The 22,394-nt window shown below is 44.9% G+C and overlaps 1 protein-coding gene across 9 annotated transcripts in view; it reads right to left on the bottom strand.

The window, feature by feature from the left end:
* ANKS1B (ankyrin repeat and sterile alpha motif domain containing 1B) overlaps positions 1–22,394 on the bottom strand; it is an 837,577-nt gene that overhangs the window by 59,992 nt on the left and 755,191 nt on the right. For all 9 annotated transcript variants that reach the window (XM_019545115.1, XM_019545114.1, XM_019545113.1 and 6 more), the window contains 2 exons: positions 17,394–17,501; positions 4,258–4,437 (listed from right to left, as the gene is read on the bottom strand). In XM_019545115.1, coding sequence (XP_019400660.1) covers positions 4,258–4,437; positions 17,394–17,501 — 288 coding nt within the window. The remainder of the gene's footprint in view (positions 1–4,257; positions 4,438–17,393; positions 17,502–22,394) is intronic.

Raw genomic sequence — 22,394 nt, forward strand, 5'->3', positions numbered from 1 at the left:
AGCTCTAATGAACATACATTTGCTGCGATGGTAGGTCTATCCACAATAAATAATTTTAAAACAATCTTGCCTTGATAAAGTGAACAGTCCTTGATATTTAGGAAGAAGAGCTGAACATTGTTTGGAATAATGATTTAATCTTTTCCTTCTCAAACAGTATAGTAGTTTTATCATAACAACAGCTAATATCCAGTGCACAAATAAGTATGCTTTATGATTAACAGACACAATGTAGTGAAAATATTTGCCATATAAAATATGGAAGACTTAGAAAGCATCAGTTACTTAAAACATTTTTTTCAGATATTAGGTTGTAAAATGTGTCTTAAAACAGGCTTATCCTGAAAAATTTTAAATCAAATAAAATTTAGGAAAAAGTCATAATGAACAGTTTGTCAGAGGCAGAAACTCTTTATGTTAAGATATTGCTTTGTAAACTGTCAATAATTTATTAGTCGCTTCAAAATTAAATGTGTCAATTAAAAATTAAAAGTGAAACTCAGGAACATCCAAAATCACAGCAATGAGGATAGAGTCCTTCTGCACGTGTAACACCTTGTGACAACATATTATTGCATTCAGCCTGACAGAGAAAGAGGTAAGGGAACAACAACATCTGATATCATTTTTAAAAGATTTTTCTACGAGAAACAGTTGGTGGCAGGGTACTTTCAGTCACAGCCTGAGCAGAAAATAACACATGATGATGGAACCCGCAACTGTTTGAATCAGAAGAATTGTGATCCTAGAACTAAGGGGCACCCACTGAAATTAATGGGAGAGAGGCTTAAAACTAACGATAAAGTATTTGATTCAGTGTGCAGTTAGCTTATGGAACTTATTACTACAGGAGGCTGTAGAGGCAGATAGGGCCTAGACAAATTCATGGACAATAGATCCATTAATAGCTGTTAATATCCACTGGCATCTCTATATCAACAATGGTGGATGCCAGGGAGCATTGAGCTTGAGATCATGAAAATTTATGCTCTTCAATGGGTCTATAAGGTGCATATCTACCCTGCCTCCAGGGTAGGAGCCAGATATACTTTTGTATTAGACTGGACTTTTTAGATAGGGGAGAGATCATGCTAGATATAATTCACTCAATGCTTTCCTTTTAAAGCATCCACTCCTACCACAGTACAAGGCAGGATACTTGGCTAGGTGGACCACTGATATGACACAATGGGTACCTCTACACATGCAATTAGTACAATGCAATAAACTCTGGGGAAACTCATGGTGGAGTCAGCTGCTCCCAGCTTCAGCGTTTACACGTGCACCTGGGACATTGAGCTGGGGCAGATTAGTCCTGGGCAGCAGGGGACCTGGGGGGGTGGGGGTCAACCCCAGGCTCTGGGTGGCGGTCACAGCTGGCTGGGGCAAGAGGGTGTTACAGTGCGGACTAGCTGGCAGGCAGCCCCCACACTTTAGCACCCTTGTGCTCCAGCCAGCTCCCATCATAGTCTACACATGCATTTGATCACACGCAAGTACTCTGCTGTAAGATAATACTGTCCCTGATAGCACTAGCTTATAGCTGAGTTAATAAATGTACTGAGCCCTAATACCAGTGCATGTGTAGACTGTAACACTTTATTCCAGAGCTAATTAGTCTACTCCGCAGTCAAGTGCACATGTAGATGCACTCAGTATGGCACTTTCTAGATTCTTATATTCTTAAGAAGCTGCTAGATAGAAGTGAGTAGAGAGCCAATGTTAACAATTGGACTGAATGTATTAATGTGTGCATGGTTGGAATAAACCATACCTTGACCATTCCTGTCTGACAGGGTAGAAGGAGAGGTAGTTAGTCAGAAGTCAGAAGCAGCTGATGAAGTGAGCTTGAGTTCATGAAAGCTTATGCTCTTCAGTTGATCTATAACAGAGGCAGGCAAAATGTGGCCAGGGGGCCTGATGCAGCCTGCCAGGCCATTCTAAACGGCCCACGGGCCCCTAAAATATTTATAAAATTAATATTTATCTGCCCCCTGGCTGTCTGTCATGCAGCCCTCAATGGCTTACCAAAACTCAGTAAGCTTCCCTCTGCCTGAAATAATTACCCACCCCTGGTCTATAAGGTGCGTATCTACCCTGCCTTCAGAGTAGAAAGAGCTAGTTATACTTTTGTATTAGACTGGACTTTTTAGATTTTGTTCATGTCAGCAAAGCTGTAATGGCATAAATTGAGATACTAAGAAAAAAATGGAATTTTGGGACTAGAGTGGCTGAGAAAAGCCAAACTTAGCCTCTTAATAGGGTGATTCCAACCAAGTGAGAATGAGCACCAGAGGAAGTTGCTGACATTCCCATTAAGATCAAGAGATGTTTGCATACATCAGGGCTACAGAACTGGATTCCAAGCCAAAACAGCATTCAAACAGCTTTGTGTTCACCTGTTACACTCTGTTCACTGTCTTCTTTTAGAACCCTGAAGGATGATTGATGTAGTTCACTGAGACAGTGGGAGAGAACAGGTGGAACAGCATCATTCACTGGGGACTAACACCCAGGAAAACATAAAAGGCAACACTTAATTGACTTTAAAGTGGCTCAAAGAAGTTGAGGTACTGAGTGCTCAGATTTCTCCTTGCATATAAGGCATATATCACAGACTTTCTGGGAAAGCAATTTGAAACTGTTAAGCAAGTCCCCTGGTATCTGATGAGGGGATTCATTATACCACTTGGGAAGAGCAGAACTGTGGACAGGAAGAGAAGAGATCAAAAAGAAGGCAGGCCAACTTGCTAATACAGTACCTTTTTTTTTTTTTTAAACATTAGGGACTAAAATAAGAAGAGCGGACATGAGAGTGTGAACCAAGTGATAAAATGTGCACAGATGATTGCCACCTCAACCACAAATAATAGGATATTTCATATTCTGACATTCAAGTTTTGTGATTTTCAAAAAAGTATTTTTACAGTAGGTGACAAAGTGGTTTTTTCCCTTTCACCTTAAGTCAAATTTGCTCAAGCTCTGGAAGTCCAGAAGACTTCCGTTTGAAAGCAGGCTTGCTCACTAGGCAACTTCCCTTAGCCTTTTCTGTTTCTAGGTTAGAATGAAAGTATTATTTCAGTAGGACAGAATTACAGAGCAGCCAGAGAAGTTCTCTGAAAGCTAAGAAGGAAAAAAAGTCCAAATTCACTTTTCTATACATGTTTCCTGAACAAGTGAAATTTATCACCTACGGCTAGATTCCCAGATAGCAGCATCATCTTGGCTTGCTTTCACTTGTTTTTTTTAATAGATTTTTTCTGTACATACGCTTGGCTAAGAGACTGCAGCATTTTTTGCTGACATGACCTTTCACATAAATAGTTGCATAGTTTTTGCTCCTTCCTAGTTGCACTACTGAAATATACTCTGAAGATCATTTGGAAGCTTCAAAATGCAGCAACATGTTTGCTCAGTAGACTAAGTTGCTTCATGGATTGCACTAGCTGTTTCTGAGAGTAATTCACAGTTGTATTTCTGATACATACTGTAAACACTAAATAATTTAAGGATATGGTATCTTTTTTCCTATGCACTATACAAAAGCAGGAGAGATCACCCTGAGGCACTTCTGCTGAGAGCCTATCAGAGCTTAACTTTTCTGACCTTTAAAATAGTGCACACATATCTTTACTGTGAAGCATATGCTTGATTTAAAATTGTCAGTACATTGTTTCCAGTTGGCTGAAGTAGTAGGGGAGGGGGGATGATTAAAACAGCTGTGCTTTTCTGGACTGTCATTTAATGTCTAGCTGTGTTAAGTACTATGGGGATGGGCAGAAAAGTCATTACATAAGAAAAGTGAAAATCTTTTGAAAATGTTCAAACATATCCCAAGATTACACGTGTCTTTAGAAAAGGGCTGACCCACTCCATTAATAAAGATGGCTGCCACAGCTCTTATCAGTTTTTTGCATTTTCCGCAGTAAGCTTCTACCAGCGTATTTTTATCCAGGCTGTTCATAAAACAAGGAATCTGCACCTTCTCATGAAGCAAGCACCTAATCACATTTTTTAGGCACCTAAATGCCTTTAAAAAGTTGGCTGTAGAAATCTCTTTATATACACACAATAATTTGCACATTAACTTGTGAAAACAAAATCTAGGTTTGGATTCAGAAATATGGCATGCAATCCTTTGAAACAGAACCCCCCCCGAAATCACGATCGGGCCCTATAATATGGATATGCAACAAGTGTTAGAATTATGTCTCTGATTACCACAAAAGGACAGTCTTACCACAAAAAGGTCCCTACCTGTGCCATCTGCCTTTCCAACTTTGACCGGGGAATATCATCAAAATAGTTTTCATTTCTTCTTCTTCTTGCATCACCCTGCATGATAATGTGAGGGACGTCTAGGGAGCCACCAGTAGTGTATGTGCTTTGGCTAAGTGATGGAGACAACTGAGGAGGAGTGTGGTTACCACTGGGTTCCTGGATAAAAATGAAAAATGTATCATAAAATACCATTTTTCTGACTCAAGACAGCAAGTTTGAAACTATATTTGAGCTATTAACAATGTAAAACGTAAAAGCATCTCTAGAAGGGAAACTTATTACGAGTGCAGGGTAAGGATGAAATTGTGACTGCTCTACAAGTGCAGAGTACAAGGACACTCTCTTACCTTCCTCATGGTCTCCCTGCATTACTTGTGTGAGAGCAGGGAAAGAGTAGGCTCTGGGAATCCATTAGACTTATCCTTGTGCACACTGAAAGAGCTGATAGAGGTGGGTGGAAAGTAGGCAAAACTTTGACTCCACTCCCCAAATATGTGCCAGCATGTGCAGGGGAGCCAGAATAGAAAAGGAAATACTCTACTACTTGTGTGGCCTGTTAACAAATTATACCACCATTTTCCCCATCCTGCATCCTAAATCTTACCACTCTTGAATGGCTAAATAGCCTGTACTCCAGAAATGTCTCTCTGCTGGCAGACAAAAGAGTGAACAAAGACATGATAGAACAATCTGTATATGTCCTAAAAATTGAGTTCTACATAGAGATCAGTAATATAACACCAATTACAACTCCCAGACCTTCAGAAAGCAGTATAACCAACAGTATCTACCCAAACTGTCTGTTGTAAGACATGCAGAGCACGGTGGCCTTGTCTACACCAGCCTGCTTTGAAGTTTGCAACCCTCTAAATGCATCTGTAACACTTCATCCAAATGGCAAACAACAGTCCTCAAATACTTACACTACCATGGAGGTCGCTAAAAAGAGAAGAAACTACCAGCAGACAATACTCAGGGCCCAAGGGGTGACCATCCTGACAAGAAGCAAGGGGAGTAGGAGTGCCCGAAAGCCCCCCTGGCTCACCAAGGGCATCCAGGAATGCCTGATTGTCAAAAAAGGCAGCATACAACCGGTGGAACGGGGGTGCTATATCCAAAGAGGAGTATACCTCCTCTGCTCGGGCCTGTAGGGGGGCTGTCAGGAAAGCTAATGCGGACATAGAGCTATGACTAGCATCCAAGATCAAAGATAATAAAAAGTCCTTTTTCAAATATATAGGGAGGATGAAGAAAGCACCGGGTAATGTGAGGCCCCTGCAAGATCCTCTGGGCAATCTGATGGTTGAGCCAGAGGAGAAAGCAGACCTCTTTAACCAATTCTTCACCTCCGTTTTCTTGTGCAGGGACCAGGACTTTCCCACCGTGATGCAAGACGGACTAGAGGGGAACGCCTCCAGACCTCAGGTTGGGGAGGACCGGGTTAGAGAGCTTCTGGAGGGGCTGGACGTGTTCCAGCAGGTCCAGATGCCCTCCACCCCAGGGTGTTGAGGGAGCTAGCAGGGGTTATTGCAGGGCCTCTGGCACGGCTTTATGAGCGCTTGTGGTGCTCAGGCCAGGTGCCAGATGATTGGAAGATAGTCAACGTGGTCCCCATCTTTAAAAAAGGGAGGAGGGAGGACCTGGGCAACTATAGGCCCATCAGTCATACCTCAATCCTAGGGAAACTCTTTGAGAAGATCATCATGGAGCACATCTGTGATGGGCTGGCTTGAGGCATGATGTTCAAGGGTAACCAGCATGGTTTCATTAGGGGCAGGTCATGTCAGACCAGCCTGACTGCTTTTTATGATCAGGTCACAAAAGCACTGGATGCAGGTGTCGCCATGGATGTAGTCTTTCTGGTTTTCAGCAAAGCCTTTGACACAATTTCCCACCCCATCCTCATTAAAAAACTTGGCAACTGTGGCATTGATGCCTACACAGACAGATGGATTGCAGATTGGCTGAAGGCTCCTACTCACAGGGTGGTGGTGGATGGGTCATATTCGACTTGGGGAGAAGTGGGCAGCGGAGTCCCCCAGGGCTCGGTCCTTGGGCCTGTGCTGTTCAATCTCTTTATCAGCGATTTGGACGATGGGGTGAAAAGCAACCTGTTTAAATTAATTGATGATGCCAAAATTTGGGGTAAGGTGAGCACGCTAGTAGGGAAGGAAAGACTGCAGCAAGACCTGGATAGGCTACAGGGGTAGGCTAACAAAAACAGGATGCGTTTCAATACTGACAAGTGCAGGGTGCTGCATTTAAGCAGTAATAACCAGCAGCACACTTATAAGATGGGAAACTCCCTTCTTGAGAGCATGGAGGCAGAAAAGGATCTTGGACTCATTACTGACTCCAAGATGAACATGGGTTGACAATGCGAAGTCACGGGTGGCAGGGCTAACTGGACCTTGTCATACATCCACAGGTGCATCTCAAGTAGGGCCAAGGAGGTGATCCTTCCCCTCTGTGCAACACTGGTCCGGCCACAGCTGAAGTACTGTGTCCAGTTCTGTGCACTCCACTTCAGGAGGGATGTGGACAACATTGAGAGGGTCCAGAGGAGGGCCACGCGCATGATCTGGAGACAACAGGGCAGACCCTACAATGAGAGACTGCAGGACCTGAACCTGTTCAGCCTTCACAAGAGAAGGCTGACGGGGGACCTGATGACCATCTATAAACTCACTAGTGGGGACCAGAAGGGTTTGGGAGAGACCTTGTTTCCCCTACCGTCCCCTGGCATAACAAGGAATAATGGCCATAAGTTGTTGGAGAGTAGTTTTAGATTAGATATCTGTAAGAACTACTTCACAGTTAGGGCGGCTAGGATCTGGAACCAACTTCCAAGGGAAGTGGTGCTGGCTCCTACCCTGGGGGTCTTTAAGAAGAGGCTTGATGCCTACCTGGCTGGAGTCATTTGAGCCCAGTTTCTCTCCTGTCCAGGCAGGGGGTCAGACTTGAAGATCTACAAGGTTCCTTCCGACCCTACTTCTATGATACCATGATTCTATTATATGATTCTGATTCTATGAGCATGCTGTATACTACCATGTCAATCTGTATTTGTGCTGTACTAGTGTGGACTGCAAACCATAGGCTAGGGACAGACATTACACATAAACTAGTTTAAGTGATCAGAAACTGGTTTAAACCTATAACAGAACAGACATTCAGTGTCCATAAACCAGTTTGAAAGTGGCTAAAACCAGTTCAAGATAAACCTGGTTGAATGTAGTATCAGACTTAACTGATTTGGGACAAACCAGTTTATGCAAAGATGTTTCCATACCCCTTCCTGTTTTAACTTAAACCAGAGTCCCCCAGCATCCCAGATGCTTTGCAGGCTCGGGTAGGACTCTCTGCTCCACAGCAGGGCTGGCCCCACCCCCTGCTCCCTGGCTGGAGCTCTGGTAGAGACTGCAGGCACAGCAACATCTGCCTGGCTTCCTTCTGCCTCCCTCTCCCCACCACCACCACTCCCTGCTCAAGCAGGGGTTACCCCCTTCTCCTTTCCCACAGCATGGGCCATAGCCAGCATGTGGTATGCTAGCTAATGGTGAGAGGTGTCCGTGTAAGGTGGACAGGACAAAGGCAGATAGAACAGTGTCCGGTTAGGGCTTTTTGGAGCTAATCAACAGGTCAGCTGGTAATGTCTCTCTTTTCCTTCCTTGGAAAAAGGTGCTTAAGAAGAGCTTGAACTAATGAGAGAGGTTTTGTTTTGATGAGGTGCTAAATGCTGTTATCAACTCCCCGCTGGGCTGGTAAGGAGCAGGCAGTGGGGGGAACCCCTCCTTAATCAGAGCATCCCATCCTGCTGGGGCTTGGTCACATACCCCCTCAGCTCAGCACCGTACAAGGGAAGGGAGGGCTGCTCTAGTACCTCCCAGCTTCTAGCCTGAGCCACTGCAGGCACGTGCCTGGATTTTCTCAGTCCAGTGGGAATGTCTGTACCGTTACAAACCCATTCAGCCTAGCCAGGTTAGACTAACCTGCAAAGAGTGAATCAATTCAGGCTCAGGTTTTTTGAATGTCTGTCCTCAGTCTACATGATCTGTTCCTTCCACCTCCATGTCACACAGTAGTAGGCCAGGGCTGTCCAATTGGCTGTCCATCTACTCCTGCATAGCAGGGAAGTAGCCTGAGGGGTCATGTGCACGCTGGTGGAGCATGGAGGATGCAAGGGGGGCACATGATGCCTGTGAGGCGCAGGGGGGCTGTGTGCTGCCAGTGAAGCCTGCATGGTGGCAAGGATCCTGGCAGGGAAAACTCCACCACATGTGGTCCATGCAGTGTGTGGCTTGGGGTACTACCTAAGACACTGTATGCTTGTGTCACCTGAGGCCCCTCCTGAAGTCACACCAAAGCTGTACAGTCTGGTCTGGGCTCTACCCAGCTGGACTGCGATCAGTTTTCTGTACTTAACTGCTGCAGAATCAGGATTACAGGTGGCCCTGCTTGGACTTCCCTGGATTTCACCCCTTGTTAACCACTTTTCTGTCACCAGCAAATTACTGTTAGCTTTTCAAGCCACTCTTTGAATTACATCTCTGAAAAGGCTTTCATGTAAGGATATATCAAGCTGGTTAGAGGCTGACAAAACATGTGGCCAGATTTGGACTAATGAAGAGATGTAGCCACAGCTGAACACCATGTTCAAGAACAATCCGCTTATGACCAGATGTTGAACAGATGGCTCAGCTAAGTCTCATATGAATACAAACTGCTCTAGAAGAGGGCTGGTATATATCTAGAAATTAGTGGTCATGTCTACATATGTGATTTATTGTGGAGCAGATTAATTAGCTACAGAGTATAGCATCAACTGCACATGCAATGGTATTAGGCTGCAGTAAACTAATTAACACACCATAAGATAGTACTGTCCAGTACTGACAGAACAGTGGAATAATTAACTGTGATTAAATGCACATGTAGATGTTAACTGCAGGTGTAAATTGCACCTGGCTCACCTAGCCAGCAAAGGGACAGACTCCTGCCTGCCATCTAGCCATACAGATCTGGACTTGCAGCACCCTCATGCCCCAGCCAGCCCCTCTTCTGCCTGAAGCTGCCACCTAGAGCCCAGGGCAGAGAAAGGCAGGAGTAGCACTGACATTAACTGCTCCACACCAGCTCAAATTGCTGTCCTGGGCATGCGTGTAGATGCTGTACCAGGAAGAAATTTATTCTAGCTGAAACTATTCTGGAGTTTGTTGCTTCAAAGAATTGCATATGTAGATGCACCCAGTGGGTGTGTCTACATGAGATGCTTTTCTGTGCAGTAGAATAATTTACTGCTTAGTGAGCACACCTATGTATATGCACTTACTGTGCAGTAACAGAAATTACTCCCTAGTACAGGCAGCCATCTCCACGTGCATGCCCATACTGTTCAGTAAATATGGTGACTTATGCCAACTTGAATGTAAATTTGATACCTGCATCATGCAGATAGCAAATTTATGCCTGAGATTAGTTTCTATGCAGTAATGCATATATACATGCATTGCTGAGCAGGAACCCAGGGGGCCTCCCTGAGCCTAGCCCCAAGGCTCCTGGCTGGCCACCTCTCCTGGCTTCAATTTGGAGCTAAAGTTAGTCCCAAGGGCTGGCAGCCATGTGGCTGGAGACTGGAGCTCCCCCTGGTGGCCACAGGGGAACATGGCAGGCTACTCTGACCTGAGACTAAATTTAGCCCCAGGTTGTCTGCACATGTAGACACCGGCCTATTCCTGCTCACTGAGCAGTAATTTACTGTGAAGTAAATTTAAGACAGCCTAAACCCACATGTAGACACACCCAGTAAAGCATCACTATCTACACATGGAGGCGCTTACTGCACAGTAAATTAGTAGCCTCCATCTGGGAAGTTTAAACCCAAATGTAGGGCAATCTCACTTAGAGTGAATTCTCTAAGAGCATGGGCAGGCTGTAGATAAAGTGAAACTTCATGGGCAGGCTGTAGATAAATTGAAACTTCCCTCCCCCATGTAGGGCAGCCTGGCATGGGTTAAACTTCCCAAGCAGAGGGAACCCAGTGGCTGCCCCATTTTGGTGCCTGTGAAACTGAGTGCTGCAACTTGGCACAGGGCTGTACCACTCAACTTTAAGATGCCACAAATTCAAATTGTTGAGTGATACAAACCAGCTACAAAGACAGTCCACAAGATGTTTTTAGTGGAACATCTTTGTAGCTGGTATACCATTCTATCATATTGCAAATTGCCTGTATGTGTAGCATGTTACAGTTTGTGGCACAATTTACATGTTAATCACATAAAAAATATTACATCTGCCAGGAGCCTAAGTGTTGACATGGGGAGGTAGTTTGGAGTAACTACTAACTAGTGAATTTATGGCCCACTTCAGTGGTTTTCAAATTTCCGACAGTCACAGAACCCTTTCAAATCACTTCTTCTGCCATGAAGCCCCTACCCTTATCTTAAAGACTGCTGCACAGTCAAGCAAAGCAAGTCAGCAATGGTAGTGTGCCACCTCCCAAACTACTCCACTATTACACTCAATCTCTTGGCAGAACCCCTGGTACTCTACTGCAGAACCCCAGGGTATGAAAAACACTGCCCTAGTTTACTAGTCACTAACTTCCCTGTGAAGACAAGTGCAAAGCTAAAAACAATTTTCTTACACTGTAAATGCTTTGATGCTGGGAACAAGCCCTCGTACAAGGCGTAATATAAATAATAAAAGCTTATTTAATTAATACATTGATCTTAAATGATAACAAAGGACCTTGAGGTACTGTATAACAATGCTGAAATATTTCTGTGTGCAAGGTAAAAATATGTCTATCTTTTTAAAGACAGAATTAAAGTAGATTCTTAGTGCTAAACTTGACTGTGAATTGCACCAAAGCTCCCTACACCATGCTGTTGACAGACTGGGGGAGGAGACTTGAGGAGTCCGAAGTGGGTATTAATTTTTTCCAGATGGAAAGGTTTAACTTATATGTAACAGCTGCAAATCTCTATATCTTATGATGAGCAAAGCTTATAAAACCCTATTATTAAGTTCACCCAATATCATCAAAATCAGTTGATATTTTTCTGGTGAGTGACTGGTTCAGCTGTTTTTGCCAATGAGGCCTGGAAAAAAATACATTATTTATCCCATTTAAAAAATGCTTTGAGGTTTTTTCTTTGAAATTCTCTAGCATCCTCATGCTTTGCAGCAGAGACTTGATATTTACCCAGGAGAAGAGCATGGCTTTGTTTTAGGGTTGTGTGTTTAGTTGTCGCTATAAAATCTACCCAAATGTGACCATTCTCTGAAAAGCTGTAATTCAGATGTGCTCAGCAGAGGTGTCCTAGAGGCTAAGAGCTAAAATCCATGAAGATTAAGTCCTTGGGCCCCTGGAACATGTTCATATAATGGCATGATGGGATCTGATCCCCGATCCCAACAATTGTGCCTTCTGCTATGCAGGACTAGATTCCAGTTGCCCAGTGCAGGGGGAACCCAGGATCATAATCCTGGGCTTCCCCTGTAATGGCAAGCTGAAAAAGGAGTGCCATAGGTCCAGCCAGGGCTGACAATCAACTGCAGGTCATGGGACCACACCAGGGACTCAGACCAACTTAGTGTGGTCTGGGCCTGCAGCTGACAACTAGCTGATTGTCAGCCTTGAACCCAGACCACACCAAGGCCCATTTGAGCTTCCAAGGCAGCCAGCTGAGAATCAGCTGATTGTCAGCTCTGGCTGGGGCAGCCCCAAGTCCAGTTTGAGACTGGGGTTGTCTAAGCCTAGCCAACAATCAGCAGACTCAAAACCTAGCCGCTAGCAGCTTTGGTTAGGCTGCCAGCTGCAGGGAAGCAGAGGTTCCCAGCAGGGGTGTGAAAAGCTGAAGGGCTTTACTGCTAGGGACTTCAAACTCCATCAGGAGCCTCTGATCCCCCATACCTTGGCAGCCTGGCAAAAGCTGCTGGGCACAGAGTTTAACGTCCCCAGTAGGGAAGCTGCTTTAGTGCTCTCTATAAAGCTCCATAGGTGCCAGGAGTCAGAGAGCAGGGAGCCTCTCACCACTGCCTGAGGCTGAGTGCCTGGGGAGGTGTAAAAAGTATGGCTACAGTCTAGCTACAGGTGTGCTTTTTAAAGCCCCTCCATGTGTTGGGTCCCACAATGTAGGGCACAAGCAGCTGGGGAAGTGAGAGATCCTGGCTTTCCAGCTGCCATGCCCCACAACGTGAAGCAGCACCTGCAGTGGGGGAGTGGGAAGCTCTCAGTTCTCCAGCTGCTGCTTCCATGGGTGCCCCGGGAACTTAAAAAGTGGGTGTGCAGCTGGGATCATTCTCAGTGTACCTCTTCATAGAATCATAGTGTGCCTGTACACATGCTCTAATGCGTTCTAATTAGAATGTTCTAGCATCACTGCAGCATCACGTGTATAAGCTCCCACAGGTTTAAAAATGGCTGTTGGGGCACCCTAACTAAAGCTCATTGAATGAGCTTTAGTTAAAGCATCCCACAGCCATTTTTAAATGCACAGGGGCTTAATACACATGATGCTGTGGCATTTTAATTAGAGAAGCTCTCTGAGTACCTCTCTAAATAACCCTCTCTATCTGTACCCCCAAGCATGTATATAAGCATCCATTTAAATCAGGAGTGGAAGGGACCTCAGGAGGTCATCTAGCCCAACACCCAAAGCAGGATCATCCCCAACTAGATCATCACAGTCAAGGCTCTGTTTAGCCAGATCTTAAAAACCCCCAAGGATGGAGACTCCACGACCTCTTTAGATAGCCTGTTCCAGTGCTTTACTACCGCCCGGTGAGAAAGGTTTTCCAAATATCCAGCCTAAACTTCCTTTGCTTCAACTTGAAACCATTGCTCCTTGTTCTGTCATCTGCCACCACTGAGAACAGTCTAGCTCCATCCTCTTTGGAACCATCCCTCAGATAGTTGAAAGCTGCTATTAAATCCCCCCATAGTCTTCTTTTCTCCAGACTAAATACACCTAGTTTCCTTAGTCTCTCCTAATAGCTCATGTTCCCCAGCCCAGTAACCATGTTCATTGCCCTCTGCTGGACTGTCTCCAATATGTTCACATCCTTTCTGTAGTGTGTGTGTGTGTGTGGGTGGGGAGCAAAACTGGAAACAGTACTCCAAATATGGCCTTCTCCTGGTACCCCAAGCAGTAAGGAGGAGGAAGCCATCTGATTTAAATACAGAGGGTGGAGAAAGCTAAAGCAGGGTAAGGAAAATTAGTGAATTAGGAAGCAGAGTCTAAGAAGATTAAAATGTGAGCAGGGAAAGAGAAAGAACTAGGACCAGATGTTTTGGGGTTGGGGCAGAGGGCAGAGGACTAGGACTGGCTGAGAAAAGACTGGAAGCCCAAGGAGAAAGAAGCTGGAACTGGGAGTCTGTGAAAGAAATGGGCAGGGAGACTAGGAGCAAGATGGCTGGGAGAAAACATTTAGATAAGCTGGTAAGCTCGAACAAGGGCAAAACTGGAACTAAGAACCAGTGGGTGGATGGACATGGGAAAAGGAGAGCATGAGTGCTGGGAAAGAACTAGAACCACCTGGGTAAAGAGAATGAGACAAGGTGGGAGAAAGGGATCTGGAGGGATAGACTCAACCTGCATAAACACATTCAAGTGATCTGGGAGAATTCTCCCAGGTTTGTTCTTGCAGAAACTTACCCAAAGCCATGTACAGACATTCAGTGCTGAGGCCCTGAAGGGTGGAGAGCTTGCACTTTGCAGCTAGTGAAGGCCTGTGCATATTCTCAGTTTGCTCTGCAGGCTTCCTTAATCGCCTGGTGACAGACTGCAGCAGTGCATAGGGCAGCCCTGATTGGCTGAACCAGACTACCCATGGTTAGTCTGTGTTTCCCTGCAGCACAATGTGGAGATTGTGAAGGGGGAGTGTTGTGGAGTAGCAGAGTTCAGTGAGCAACATACTGTCTCCCTGGGGAAGGAGGGGGAGAACCTGAAGAACCATGGTCTCTTCTGAGATAAGCCATGGCATGTACAAATATGCACTCTCCTCAGGGAAACTCTCCAGGAAGTGATTTCACCCTAGTTGTTTCCAGGTTACTTTTCTCCCAGAGTAGCCATTTTCACCCTGGGACAAAAAGCCCGAACATAGTACACTTGTGGTTTCCCCTGGGAGAGCAGTGACTGGCAAAATGCGTTTCACCTTTCTCTAATTTTAGACCACACAGACGATGAGAACCTGCTACTTTGTTAGCTCATGACAAAGTTCTGTATAATGGATCTACAGGTTCCTACCTACTGATCAACAGGTTTTGAAAAAGTACTGGGGTCAAACAACCCCTGCAAGGTGTACGTGTAACATAATTTCAATCTCTGTGGCTCACGAGCTTTAGCACATGCCATTCCCAAGATCAACAAACTTATTCAATACTGTCCACCAAATGCCAGTAGGCCTTGTTCTACAAAATTGGGTCCTGAGGGCTTAGCACTGCTCCTACACACTAGGATTGGATTCAGGGGACCCAGGACTCCTGCTTCTGCCACGCCTTGGGACTGGGTCCCAGGAGACCAGAGCCAACCATCCCTTCCACACTGGGATTAAGGCTCAGGGACCCAGAGCCACCCCCTCCCAGCCCTCCACACCCAGATTGGGCTATGGGACCCAGCAGTGCCCTCACCTGGCCTTGTGCACTAGGTTGGGCTGGGAGGTGGAGTGGGTAGGATCAGGGAGGGCAGGGGTTTGGCAATGGCATTGTCTATCTGGGGGTGGAGGGGTAGGGTGTAAAAATAGCTTTTGGTTGGGAGGAGGCAGACCCCTGATCCTGTCAAACCCTCCCCCCACAGAGGTGCCAGCCCCCCATTCCCACCAATGTCCACCCATAAAGCCACCAGCCTCCCTGATCTGCCCATCCCTCCCCCCCTCTCCAAATTACTTTAATTGGGCTCCTGGTGAACATTGGTAAAACTGGCCCCAGGAGTAGTGACAGATGGGGCACAGGAGGTGGCAGGATCAGGTTTAACCCCTTCCCATGGAAGCTGCTAGCCCCCTGATCCCCCAAGGTCACCTGTGGACCCCACTACTTCCACCAAGCCCTCACCCCCTGCAGATGCTGTTAGCCGCCTCTTCCACCATGCAAAGCCTACTAGCCACACCCCCAGCCCACCCTGCTAGCCCCCCCATCCGTTCCACCCCTCCCCTGACTTACATTAGCTTAGGTTCCTGGCACCTATCTAATTGCTAAATTAGATTGGGTGGCCATTTTTAACCCGATCTAACCTCCTGAACTTCTGACTGTAATGTCTGTATGAAGCCACAGTCAGAAGCACCTAGGGAAAAGTATGGTGTAAGTGACATTCCTAGCATCATTGAGAAACTCTATGGCACATGCAAGGATAAAATCTAATTCTTCCAGCCCATATTTTACTTTCTCAACTACAAAATCATCCTTCTTTTCTTCCTGTATGTTGCTGGTTCATTACATCTCTTCCAGCTTCTGTAACAAATGGAAGAAAGGTTCTACAGAAAACAGCCTTCTTCATTATGCGACCCTGATTCATCCCCAAAACAATCCCTCCTGCACAGTGAATAAGGCAGGGGTGCCATCAAGAAAAGAGTTTGTGAACATGTAATTAAAGACTGTATCATAATGCTTTCATAGAAGGGGGGGTGAGTTAAGATTGCAAAGGAAACCTTAATTCTGGCATTTCCTAATTTTTGAGTGCATGCCTTTGAAAAGTTATTAATATGCTATTAATACGTCTTTTGTACATAATATTTTTGTTATTTTTGCCCCCATTTACCAGGTATTTACTACGTACAAACAGAGCCTCCTAAGGCAGAATATATATATTTCACTTATTTAACTATTTTTAAGAACTAGAAATGTATTTGTGCATACTGCAAGGTAAATACTGTGCTTTGTGTTTGTCTAAGTATTCCTATGGGACAGCATCCATATTGATGGATGAGAGAATCATAGTCCAAACCAAAGTCCTTTGCTTTAGGACTCCCTGTAAAGACTCCAATACTACAAAGGGATGAATAATGTTTCATGATTGTCTGAACCAGTAATTCTAGCTGTGAAGCACTGACAATCTTTTCCTCATTCTGATTGCATCAGGAGGTGATTCAGTTTACCACGTATGTAGAAATCCCATGATTTCAAACCACTGAGTGAGAATGAACTACTTGCAGGCATTTCTTTTCTGTTAGTATTTTAGCACTTGCTGTGTGCTAGAAAACAATTTACAATATACAACTAAGTATAACAAACATATCTTCTATTACAGCAATTCCTTAGGACAGGAAATCATGAGTTCAATGATACCAATGCCACATTAAAGCCAGATTTTAGTTCTTTGTAAATGGCACTAGAGCGTAAAGAGGGTGAAAACAGGGTGGTCAGAGAATCCTTAACTTTCTGTTAAAATAAGATCCTGAAAGGCAGCTGCCATTCACAGTCTATCTATACCTCCAGTCACCAGAAAATATAAACTGGGAGCGCAGTATGCACTCTGACTAATGAAATTCTAGTCCAAGGAACTGTTCCCATGGGAATACTCAAATCAGATCGTACAATTGTAGGGTTGGAAAGGACTTCAATGCTCAGCCAGTCCAACCCTGCACTATTCAAATGGGAAATAGCTGGATAAAAATGTCTGGATAAAACAGCCTGAGATCTTTGGACCTGGTAAGGATGGGCCTCCAAAGCACAACTGTATAAGGATAATACATTGGAAGAAAGAAAAATAGGGGGATTCGAGACATCTAGCACATATGAGGTAGAGAGAAGAGTATACAAATATATACATAAAGCAGTAAGTATGGAAATCCTAAAGAACACCATGATTAGGATTTTGCAGAAGGGTACACCAATGAAAAATGAAGAAGAAAAACTTTTCTGGCTACCCAGGCACACCTTATATCTATACATTTTTAATTTAATTGATTTCAGGGAGCTATCTGTAAATAAAGCATGCAAAGCTGCACTACACCAAAAACAAACAAGCAGCATTTTCAAAATGTGAAAACGACAGTAATGAATTCCAGTCCATAAGCTTAAGGTACTAAGCGACCATTCATTTTTCTTTGACTTTTATGCATTTCTTCCAGACTTTACGAGGTATCAGACAAATTTACCAGAAACTTACCCTGAGGGTTATTGACCGTGGTGGTTTCTGAGGAGGATCTTCGTGAAGCCTGTCTCCTAGAGATGCCAAAATGCGTTTTCTGTGGCCAATCAAGCTGATTTTTAAGACCTGAAAAATGACAAAAAGCTCAGGTAAGAAGAGTCCATTAAAAGCTGTTAAACAAAAAACAGTCAGAAAGAAACAGATTTTCTATAAACCTCTTAACAGGTAAGTCCCCTATATGGGTAAAATAGAAAGAGATGGATGAAAAGATTAGCAGAAAGGATTACAGATGGGAGAGGAGGAGGTTGCAGAGAGAGAGAGAGTGAAAGCAAGAAAGAGAGAGTTCAAATAGAGAATGATACAGAATGAGAGCCCCCCACAAAAAACCAAAAGAAAGCAGGTACAGGTATAGCAAGTAAAAAACAAAACAAAACAAAAAACCAAGAACTCCCCACCAAAAAAAACAAAACCAAAAAAAAACAACAAGCAAAACATTAGGGTAGAGTGGCAAGAGAAATGAAATGGGAGGAGACCAGTCCCAACTCCAGAGGGGACAGAAACAAAGGCATAAATAACAGCAATGGGGAAGACTGCAGAGGGAAAGGTAGGGACATAGACGAGAGAAAGAAAGGATACCCAGGGAGGGGAAGGGTTGAGCAACTATAGACAGAAAAGTGCAGAACACCACTGATGATAAGGAAGAAAGAGAAAAGGAAAGAAATGAAAAAGGAAAGTAGAGAATAGCAACAGAAAGATACATTTCTCAGAACTTGGAAACTCAAGACCCTGTACTCAGCCAGTTATACCCTCAGCAGGTATAAGCACATGAGACACTAAAGACAGACCCACCTCCTGATTCTGGCTGGACCACTCTCTCCTGCAGGTACAAAGAAAAGAAAAAAACCCAAATCAAAACCCCCCCCCCCCCCAGTCTAATAAACTATAGCAAATAGACTGAACCAAACACTTTTGGCCCTTGCTGAATTCCACCGGCTGTAACAATTACAGAGACAGTAGGACAATTTCCCAACTATTTCTATCAGTGCTCTAGCAATAAAAACACTTTATTTTACCCTACCATACAGGCCCCTTCTTCCTCCTCTCCTCCCCACACACAAGACTCTTTGGGAAAATGCAGGTGAGGGCAAAGGTAAAAAACTAGAGTATCAGTAGCAGAAAACAATCTAAGCCAAAGAATTTCTGCAAACTTACACTACAGCATTAGAACGGAGAAAACCCAATCTCTGCTCTGTTATACAGATGTCAAAAATTGTACAACACAGAACCACTCCAGACTATATATCCTCATAAACCACAACTGCCTCCATTCGCCCCAGAACACCACTGTAAACCCTAGAACCCAGAAAGCAGCATTATGAATACTTAGGACCAGGAGGTGCTGAAACTCTGTTGGTTAATAGGGATTTTCTGTTCACCTTAAAATAGGGCACAGTGCTAAGAAGTCATCTCTGTAGGCTACAGACTTTACAAATGACTACCCTTCTCTTTTTTAAGCAAGTAAATAGAAAAGTAGGAATTGGAAGAATTTCCAATATCATCTCAGCCACCAATATCTTAGGTCCTTCACAGTCTGACTGCATGCCAGACAAGGAACTGATGTCGCACTGATTGATCCAATGGATGAACTCCTAATGACAGGCAAGGAACTATATTTACATATATTCCAGGTCTATAGGAAACATTAGGAATGCTAGTGAGACAGCATAAGCTAATATGTCACCAGTATGCAGGAAATATGCAGATCTATCTTTAATTTACATTAAATGCAAACCAAACCATTTACTGCTTCTCTCAATTTCTAGCTATAAGAAGCATCCCCATGAAGCATCTTGGGAACAGCTCTGTCAGGCCTTCAGTCAGTGCAGATGTAGTTAGGGATCTTCTGGAAGCTAGACATTTTTAAATCTGCAGGTCCAGATGCCCTCCACCCAAGGGTATTGAGGGAGTTGGCAGGGGTCATCTCAGAGCCCTTGGCTAATGTGGTCCCAATTTTCAAGAAAGGGAGGAAGGAGGGCCCAAGTAACTATAGGCCCGTAAGCCTCACCTTGGTGCTTGGGAAGATCTTGGAAAGAATCAATCAGGGAGGTACATCTGTGGGGGCCAGCAGGGGAGATCATGCTCAGAGGCAACCAGCATGGGTTCATCAAAGGCAGGTCCTTCCTGACCAACCTGATTGACTTTTATGACTAAGTAACTAAATGCTTGGATGATGGTGTTGCTGTAGACATAGTCTTTCTAGACTTTAAGAAGGCCTTTGACACTGTCTCTCACCTCATCCTCATCAATAAATTAAGCGACTGTGGCACTGATGCCTACACAGTTGGATGGGTAAAACATTGGCTGATGGGGCGCATGCAGAGAGTAGTGGTGGATGGGTTGTACTCAACCTGGTGAGATGTGAGCAGTGGGGTCCCCCAGGGCTTGGTCCTCAGGCCCGCACTGTTTAACATCTTCATCAGCGACTTGGATGAGGGGGTTGAAAGCACACTGTCCAAGTTTGCTGATGACACTAAGATGTGGGGCAAGGTGGACACACTCGAAGTGAGAGAGAGGCTGCAACTAGATTTAGACAGATTACAAAAGTGGGCAGATGAGAATAGGATGGGGTTCAATGTAGACAAATGCAGGGTGCTTCTCCTTGGGAGAAGGAATCCACAGCATACATACAGGCTGGGGAGTTCCCCTCTTGAAAGGAGAGAGGCGGAAAGGGATCTTGGAGTCATTACTGACTCCAAGATGAACATGAGCTGCCAATGCCAGACTGCAGCCAGCAAGGCCAGCCATACCTCATCATGCATCCAAAGATGCATCTCAAGCCAGTCCGGAGAGGTGATCCTCCCCGTCTATGCGACACTGGTCAGGCCACAATTGGAGTACTGTATCCAGTACTGGGCGCTGCACTTCAAAAGGGATGTGGCCAGCCTGGAGAGGGTTCAGAGGAGGGCCACCCGCTTGGTGAGAGGGCAGCAGGACAGGCCTTATGAGGAGAGACTGAGGGACCTGAACCTGTCCAGCCTCAGCAAGAGGAGGCTGAGTGGGGACTTGGTGGCTGCCTACAAACTCATCAGGGGAGATCAACAGCAAATAGGTAGAGCATTATTCTCCCCAGCATCACCTGGGGTGACGAGGAACAATGGTAATAAGCTGATGGAGAACAGGTTTAGGTTAGAGATCAGAAGGCAATATTTTATAGTTAGGGTAGCCAAAATCTGGAACCAACATCCCAGGGAAGTGGTCCTCACCCCTACCTTAGGCAAATTCAAGAGGGGGTTGGATGATCAGCTGTCTGGGGTCTTGTGAACCCAGCATTCCTTTCTGCCTGTAGCAGGGGGTCAGGGTAGATGATCTGTTCAGGTCCCTCCTGACTCTATCTACTATGAACTACTGCTGATTCAAGCACATTACTCAGGTAATACTAAGAGGAAAAAAGTAGTGCTTTGAAGAACTTGGTTCTTCTGAAATATCCCCCACTGTCCTAGGCTTTCCCCTCCAGATTCTTAAGTTAGCCTACAGTCTTGGAGGTCTTTCTGAACTCCTCAATGCTTGGGAGGACTAAATGTGTGTGGCAGGCAGGGAGGGCACAGCAAGGTATGGGGCACAGGGCTGCAGCTGAGCCAGAACAGCTCTGGGCAGGAGCTGCCACCAAAGCCCAGTGGGTGAGATCACAGTGCCATGGCTGCCAAGGTCAGGCATGGTAGCAGTGGCAGCATGGAGTAATGCCCCCACTGCTGCTGGATGGGCAGAGGACACTTCAGCTTGGCAGCCATGGTGGTGCGGAGCTACCTCCTGTGCTGGGTTCTGCCCACTGGGCCATGGAGGCAGCTCCTGGCTGAAGCTGATCTGGCCAGGTTGCAGACCCATACCCCACTGTGGGAGCAGAAATCTGGTGGGGGGGGGCATGCACCCATCCATCATGTTACTTGTGCCCTCTCCCACTACCCACTACAAACTCATACATGGGGGGCCTGAGGGCTGTGGGTTCAGAGTAAGGGGCAGTGGCAGGGCTAGGGGACTGTGGGTTGGGAATGAGGGGCACCTGCAGGACTAGGGGGGGTAAGGGACACCCTCATGGGAAGGGGCAGGGCACTGGCATATCAAGGTTGCTCCACACCACAAAGCAGTATCTACATCCTGGTGAGTGAAAGGGGCAGGGGGAGCTCTGATTGTCTATGATAAAAAAAATCAAAAGCTAAAATATACAGCTATTTAGAATCTGTTTTATTATAATGACTGAAGCACTGGTAGGCTTCCACACTGCTTTAAAATTGTAAATATATCAATAAACATTGTGTTCAACTAATACCTATGAGTGGCATTTCATCTTAATCACAGAAAAACATGGATTTGGGGGTTTTTAATCAGAGAATTCTGGATTCTTTGCAGGAGAATTTGAGATTTTTAAACAGAGAAAACCAGGATCCCTGCTAATTAATTACAGAAGCAAAACAAACAAACAAGCAAGGAAACCCTATTTCTCTATCTCTGATTTATTTTCATGATGGAACTCTATTTTCAGTCTAGCCAAAGGAACCCACACATTTATAACCTCCAAACTTGACCACTGCGCCTCATATATGCCAGTGAAGCAAAACATCCCTAGAAAGCTTCCAAAGTAACAGGTCAAATAGTTTTGAACACAACCAGTAGTCTTCCCAAAGACTACAATCCAGTTCAAAGTCTCTGTCCTCACACTAAAATCCTTCCATGGGATTGACCCTAACACCTCATCAATGAAAACAATGACTAAGAAACATAAAAAGGATTACTAATTAATAAATCACTGTGAGACTACGTTTTGGTATAACTGATTCTCCCTCCAGCTTCATAAAACCATTAAAGATGAAAAAAGAAGAACTGAGCCTTTACATATTTGCAGGGGAGTCTCCAAATGATTATACTTTGGAAAAGTGTGCTTAACCCCAAGAAGCGTATGGCTCTCACCAGCAGGTACATTGCTAAACTTGTACTATGTTTTGTTCTTTCACTAAAGGATCACAG

This window comes from Crocodylus porosus, unplaced genomic scaffold (assembly GCF_001723895.1).
Source record: "Crocodylus porosus isolate Cpor-Errol unplaced genomic scaffold, CroPor_comp1, whole genome shotgun sequence".
Taxonomy (NCBI): Eukaryota; Metazoa; Chordata; order Crocodylia; family Crocodylidae; genus Crocodylus; species Crocodylus porosus.